The 7,379-nt window shown below is 53.6% G+C and overlaps 1 protein-coding gene across 1 annotated transcript in view; it reads left to right on the top strand.

Moving 5' to 3' along the window:
- The window catches only part of LOC104161722 (dystrobrevin beta-like), a gene marked incomplete at its 5' end in the record, with an annotated part of 88,273 nt that extends 82,365 nt beyond the window's left edge, over positions 1-5,908 (top strand). Inside the window, 2 exons of the mRNA XM_009700255.1 lie at positions 1,814-1,864; positions 5,847-5,908. Of these exons, the coding sequence (XP_009698557.1) occupies positions 1,814-1,864; positions 5,847-5,851 (56 nt within the window). The remainder of the gene's footprint in view (positions 1-1,813; positions 1,865-5,846) is intronic.
- Positions 5,909-7,379: the final 1,471 nt, after the last annotated feature.

Raw genomic sequence — 7,379 nt, 5'->3', positions numbered from 1 at the left:
TCCGCCCTCCTCTGAAATCCCCGGTTTGGCAAATGCCAACAGCCCGGGTTTGCGCCATTGACAGCCCGTTCAGGCTTGTCAGGGATTGTGCAAAGCAGTTATGGTTCACAAGGGAGTGAAAATGGAATTAATTACAGTCTCCTTCTTGAGGCTATGCGGGTACTGAGGAAGGCTCCCTTGAAAGTATCTGAAATCATTTCATTTGTGTAAATTAGGAAAAGCATGAGTTATCCTCAGCTGATGAGAGTCAGTGGGATTTAACACATATTGTCCCAGAGGTAAGCCGTGAGAATAGACACCTCCTCCAGCCCCAGGCGCGCCCGATATAGCTGCAGGCATTGTGTTTCGAGCGTTTTGCGAGGCGCTGGTGCGTGCAGCACCCACGCCTCTGTTTGCCCCCCCGTAGCTTCGCGGTAGCTCAGAAGACAGATTCCTTTGGCAAGGAAACACCGCGCAGGGTTACCCCTTCCGAGGTGGGCTTCCAGAGATGCTCTGATTGTGCCCCCCACCCCCCGTCTGCCTCCTCCTGCGCCAAGAGCCTGAAGCTCCTGGTACCGCCGAGGGAACACCGACGGCGTTTTGGCTCCCGCGGCGCTCAAAAAGACAGAGCCTGCTGGTCCCCAGGGCCCAGGCGCGATGCTGCGGGGGGTGGCTCAGCCCCTGCCCCGCAAAGCTGCCGGACGGGAGGCAGGTCCGGGACCCAAAGCCGCTGCTGAACTCCCAGCCACATCTTCAGTTAGTAAAAAACCGTTTGGTTTTGTCAGTGATCTCTTCTGCACTCGCACCGAGGACTCATCGGGGGCCATCGCGGGGTAGGCAGAGGTTGCGTGACTCCCAGATGTCTCATCGGTCCTGCTGTCAGAGCAACAAAGAGAGCAAAAGTTTATAGGGTCCCTTTTGATCAGATCCATTCAAAATGCTTCAGTTTCTCAAATCGTGCCTCTCATTGCAGGGCTTACTCCCTTTCTTTGCTCTCAGCAGCATCTGAAGGAGGCAGAAGTGATATCACTGCTCCTAATAACTATTACCTGTTTACACAGGTCTCACTGAAATGTGGCGCAGGGAGATATGATCCACCATCTGCAGAAGAATGTGACCTTCTGCTCCCGCGCTCTGCTACATGAGTACGAGCCTGGCCATAAACTCTCTTCAACTTAACCCGAGTTAAATATAATGAACCACCAGCCCTCAGCCATCACATGAGGGCCTGTCTCGGGGGCACAGCCTGTCACCAGTTACGTGGCTTTGCCCCAGCGTGAGCATCGGCATCACTGAACACCTTGAGTGGGCAAACCCTGCAGCACCAGGAGGGACCCTCCGAGGTTTTCACCTCACCATGAACCATTTTAATTTTTCTTCCTTAGATTTGACCTCAGCCTAAAAGCGGTGACGTCCTTCCCCCGTGTATATTGTGCAGTTCTTTGGGTTTTGCAGTGCTGAAGTAAGGGTGCACGAGGGACTTCGGTCCCAATACTGCCGGGGCCAGGTCATAGCCCACTAGCAGTGCGCTCTGTGGACACTGGACGCTGCGTCCAGCTAGCCCTCTAGGGCCTGTACTCATCCGATCAGGATGGCCTGGGGACAGTTTTGGCACCAGCCGTGAACAGGCACCGTGCTGTCAGAAGGATGGTGATGCTTCCATCCAGGTTCTCCTCGGGAGCCTGAACACTCCTCCTCCTTCCCCTCCAAAGTCAGCTGTGCCCGAAAAGCCCATTCTTCCTTGCCACGGAAGAGTTCCCCAAGCATCTCTTCTCTCACCTACTTGTCTCATGTCCGCTTTTTTTTTTTTTTGCCTTTTTTTTTTTTGAAGCAGAGGAAGAAGACGAAGAAGAAGCAGAAAAAATGCAGAACGGAAAGGACCGAGGTAAGGGGACAGAGTGTCGTCTCTGAGCTGTAACGCGTTTTCTGACTTGCTCCTCTGCAGGAGCTCAGTTTGCCGTCAGTTTGGAGCCCCAGGAGAGGGCTCCGAGGGGGGAGCTGCTCCTGCCGTGAGGCCACCTGCAGACCCGGCACTGGTTTATCTGCCCGCTGTGGTCATCGCCACGCTGCCGGGTCACGCTCACCAACATCTGCTGGGGCTTGAGATGACGTCATGGCCGGGGTTTCTTCAGCGTGTGTATTCAGCCTTCAAGAATGTTTTTCTTTCAGCAAAGGTCATGCACAGAAATGTGTAAGAGGAGGAGGAGTTGCTCCAAGTGCTGTGAGAAATCCAGTTCAGATGAATATATTAGAAAAAAACACCACAAAGCACGGGCTGGTTCCCGGTGAAGGTCCTGTGCGGTGGGACCGTCATCTGCTGAGCCACTGCCTCCGGTGACCTTGGCCGGACGAATGTTCAGCATTGCTCTGCTGATGGTAATCCCCTGTGGGCAGTGCCACGGGCTGAACGCGGTTTCACAGGAGGTCTCTTTCATCTCTGCTATCCCCGGATCGCAGGTCTAGATACTGATCCGCCCCAGACCACATCTGCCTTTGGTGCGAACGGATCCACGAGACGTGCTGGCAGAGTTATTCCAAGGGCTGGAAGTGATCATCGCCGGCGTGGAGCGCAGCCCCGAGACTTGCAAGCGACCGTGCAGCGTACGGTTGAGTTGGAGGGGTCTGCAGGAGAGCTGTTCCACATGTCACACGCCACAAGTGACCACAAAAGTGCCTCCAGACCCTCCTTGGGAAGAGACCTTGCTCAGGGGTCTCTTGACTTTTGCTTTCTTTAGTTTAAACTAAAGCATGAAAAACAGACTTGGACAGGTTTGAATTAGCCCAAGCCTTTGTCTCACTTGAGCCAAACCTGATTTCAGCATCAACAAACTGGAACGTTTTATCCCTTTTTTGTTACACGCACGTTTTCCTTCTGGCTAAGCTGAAGTGGCGGGGCTCACGTCTCTCCCCAAAAGAGCTCATTTCCCTCAGCTTTCCTGTCCAGCAAGTTCCGCAAAGCATTCAGGGGGTTGGAAATACTCCCCTTCCTGATGGTTTGTTTATCGGTATTAGACATTGTAAGTTCGTATGAAGAAGTGCATCGCTACCAGACGTTGTACGTTTGTAGGAAGAAGTGCAGTAAGTTTGATTTTAGCTAAAACAGGAGTTTTCAAAGCAGCATCACATTGGCTGTAAATCACAAGACCCTCTTTGCCCTAGAACATTCCTCTTCAGTTAAATATTTTAGATGCTTAGCAGATGACCCTTCTGCTTTTTGCCAAATGTGCATGGTATCTTGCATGGGAAATAGGGAAAGGGGAGTTTTTGAAGAGCTGAAATATGATGTATGGTAGCAGAGATGTAGTAAGACAAATTCAGCTCTGTTGTTACTCATTGCAGCAGCATTGAAGTCGGGGGGGCGGGACGGGGACTGAGACTGAGACGTGTAACCAAAAGCAGAACTTGGTCCAAAAGGCTTCGTGTGGAATGTAAATATTATCTCTGCCAGGGAGTAAGTGATTTCTTAATGTCACAAAGTTAGTGAGATAAAACTCTGGCAGAAAAATCACGGAACAATCAATACATACGGTGCGGTCATCCTGCGGAGCGCGTACACTGCGGGAGCCCCTCCAACCACCAAAGGACGCGTGGCGATGGGCAGCGGGCGCGGGGTTTTGTGCGGGCTACGACAAGGACGGGTGTTAGAAAAGCGCTTGCTCTCTGCCCCGTGTCACCTACAGGGACCGGTGACTGGGATGCTGCAGGCGCGTGGGGTCCGACGGGGCTGCCGGCACCACCCTGTGCCACACCGGACTCGGTCTGCCCCAGCTTCGTTCTTTGCGCAGTGACTCCGCGGGCATCCCCGTCTCGGCTAAGCTCTCCCCAGGGGCAGCGGCAGCTTTCTCCCATCCTCAGTGAAGAAGAAGAAGAATCACTTCCAGCTCGTGTATTCCCCAGCTTCTGCGCCGGCGTAGACAAGGGAGACGCTGGTCCTGGCGGGGACTCGGCTGCAGTGTGTCTCCTAGGGACAGCATCGCCCTTGGGCTTCCTCACAAGTTTCTTCACAAAGTTCTAAGCTCTCCCCAGGGGCAGCGGCAGCTTTCTCCCATCCTCAGTGAAGAAGAAGAAGAATCACTTCCAGCTCGTGTATTCCCCAGCTTCTGCGCCGGCGTAGACAAGGGAGACGCTGGTCCTGGCGGGGACTCGGCTGCAGTGTGTCTCCTAGGGACAGCATCGCCCTTGGGCTTCCTCACAAGTTTCTTCACAAAGTTACTCATATTTCTCTGTGTCCCAATTAATCAACCTCAGAACTCGCTTCCCTGCTGGAGAGGCTTACATTCATACACTTGATATAGCAGCGGCGTGGTACGGCTTTAGCAGGATGAAATCATTCAGGAGGACTCCAAGTTGGCTGCGTCTTTTGTGGTTAGGATTACAAATTAAGCTGCATCTCCAGAGAAGATGTCTACAAGGTTTCCAGGCACAGCAGAGCACAGTCGGGAGCTGGCAAAGGCACGTCCATCCAGTCACATAGACGTCACCCCACTGCAGCTCAGCCAGCCTCCTGCACTCTTTGTGTTACCTCTTCTTGAGCCCTGGCGTGACGTACCCGAACGTTGCACGTGTGCCGGACGTTATTCCGGGTCGGACACCCTCTTGGCTAGGGCTGTCCAGCAGCCACCGTTTGCCGCGGTCCTGCTGCCTCTCTCCAAGACAGGATGCTCTTGGTGGTGACCAGGAGGGGAACCCACGACAATATCACCTGAAACGAGATTCTCCATGAGCTGGTCCCTTCGTGCGTTGGCTATTGGGAGTTTATAACCCCCGAACCGCTAGGAAGGGGACTACAGAGCTGTGAGCTGCTCTGTCAGACTGCTGGAAGAAAGTGCATGGTTTGCAGGCCCATAAAATTTGTTAGACAAAAATATCTGATCTGAAATACAGCCACCCATCCTGATCAAAGCTGTAGTCTGCGCAGCCGTCTGTTCCCGGCGGACAGGACCGGACCGAGTCCATCCCCGGCAGGGCTGCAGATGGCTCCGGGCTGGGAGGAGCGGCTGTGGACCAGAGGGTTGGGCTGCCATCCGGAGGGACCTGACCGGCCTGGCGAAACGGACCGGCAGGAACCTCGGGCGTTTCAGCAAGGAGAACTGCAAAGTCCTGGGAACAGCCCCGGGCACTGGGACAGACTGGAGACCACCTGCACGCAGCTTTGCAGGGGGGAACCCGGCGTCCTGCTGGACACCGAGTTGACCATGAGGCAGCAACGTGCCCTTGTGCCACAAAGGCGAACGGTTTCCTGGGCTGGCAAAGCATCGCCAAGTGGAGGGAGGGAGGGGGTCCTTCCCCTCTGCTCAGCACTGGTGAGGCCACTGGGTCCAGTGCTGGCCTCCCCAGTCCAAGAGGGACAGGGACAGACTGGAGAGAGCCCAGGGAGGGACCATGGCAGTGATGGAGGCATCGAAGCGCTGGGATCGAATCACTGCATGTCAATAACTGATGGAGATGGCTAAAGAAAACTGAGCCGGGGTCTGCTCAGTGGCGCCCAGCGACAATGCAAGGGGTGACGGGCACACATCGAAATACAGGAAATTCTGTCGGAACAGAAAAAGTACTTTTTTACCTTGAGGCTGGTCAAACACCGGCAGAGGTTGCCCAGAGAGGTTGTGGGGTCTCCAGCCCTGGAGGTACTGAGACCCTGATGGGCCGAGGTCCTGAGCAGCCTGGGGTTTGGTAAGACCAGAAGCACTTTTCTACCTGCCTCGTGTTTCAGAGGACTTGCCACTTACCCCAGTGCCTGTAAAGCTGTTTGCAGTCCTGAGAAGAGTTACCCGTTAGAGCAGCAAGAGATGGGGAGGGTAGATTTTTCATTTTACAGGAAATAAAATTACCTGCTTGCTAAACGTGCCTTTTCCCCTGTGTTGCAGGTTAGATGGACAACCGCAGGCTGTACAGTAATTCAGGTAAGGATGGATGTATTTTCACTTCCCATCTCGAGCAGCACTGCTCCGTACACGCCGTTGCAATGCATCGGACCAAGCCCCCGGTCACCTCCTGCCCTTGTCCTGTAGCTCCTGTTTCTGCACAAGGAGGGTTCCCCGCCTGCCCGTCGCCACAACCATCCAAAAGGAGGTTCAGTTTTTTCTTGTTAAGACCCAATTCTGCCCCTGCTGCAGACAGTGGGAAAACATCATTACCTTCAGCGAGAACAGCGTTATCTCCTGTTTTATTGGTATGACTTCTGTGCTGAGAGGCCTCAGCCAGGAAATAGGACCCTATCGTGATGGACACTATCCAGATGTACTAAAAATACAATCTCTACCCTCAAAGAGCCTGCGCTTTAAGTTATAATAAGGGACAGCAGATGGACGGACAAACAGGTGGTTGGAGAGCAGGAGGTGGCGGTAAGGGAGAAGGTCTGAGCCCCATGGTGACAATGCCTCCGAAGGCCCTGAATAAGATCCGTATCTTCCCCATCGGAAAAGCCTGTCGGGGGGCTCCCGATCGGGTTTCCGCCCTCCCCAGACATTCGCTGGGTATTTGCCGTAGCCACAATGCCCATCTTTCACCGTTCCCAGTGGGAAGGAGGAGGGTTCTCGTGGCAGAAAAGCATCCCGTGGGCGCACACAGAATTAGCCAGAAAGGGCTGGGGAGTGGTGCGGTAGGTCACCCCCCTTCTGGGGCCTCTCCCTTCGCGCTGTAGCTTGGTTAGTTGTCGAAACCAGACGGGAGAAAGTCTTTTATCTTTAACTTACCGGTTCAGACCCAGCCCACGGTGGTAGTGGGCCGGATGAATTAGTGGTGATGGATCTGAAACACGCTTTTGCATGATAAAACCACCACAGGTGTCCTCTAAAGGCAATTTGCAAAGGAGAAAAAAGGGAGTTTGCCCTTTCTGCCTCCCCGCCACTTTAGTGGTGGATAGAGATAACCCGAAAGTGGCTTGAGAGTTTTTCTGACAGTTTTTACATTAGAAATTCAAGTCCTGCCTCATCTGGGAAACAATCTGGTAACTCAAGAAGGAGTGAAATTACACCATCAGAGAGGAATCCAGCAATGGAGAGCTGTTTATACTGCTGTGTGTGGCTTTTTCTTAATGTCCCTTTAACTGTAAGGGCTTTGGAGAAGAGGATGGCTTTGACCCTGGTCAGCCCTTCGCCACTCACCTGGCGATGAGCAGCTCCCTGGTGCCTCCGACAGCGCCAAGGACCAGCGCTGACGAGCACGAAATTAGAGGCAACTGAAAAATAAGAGAAAAACTACTTTCGGGTTTCTTTATCCTCCAGAAAGAATGAAAAAAGACATGCCAGTGAAAGGCAAAAAACCACTCTTAAACTGTGGTGGTTCTTCTTGAGGTTCCTCGCGTTCCCGTTTGTGGTGCCAGGACCTGTGATGGGTCCTCCTGAGCCTTCTTGGTGGTGGTGGTGGTGGTGGTGGTGGCGTCCGACCACGCCGAACCG

Source organism: Cariama cristata, unplaced genomic scaffold, assembly GCF_000690535.1.
Source record: "Cariama cristata isolate BGI_N322 unplaced genomic scaffold, ASM69053v1 scaffold185, whole genome shotgun sequence".
Classification (NCBI taxonomy): domain Eukaryota; kingdom Metazoa; phylum Chordata; class Aves; order Cariamiformes; family Cariamidae; genus Cariama; species Cariama cristata.
This window is presented reverse-complemented; position numbering and strand designations above follow the sequence as displayed.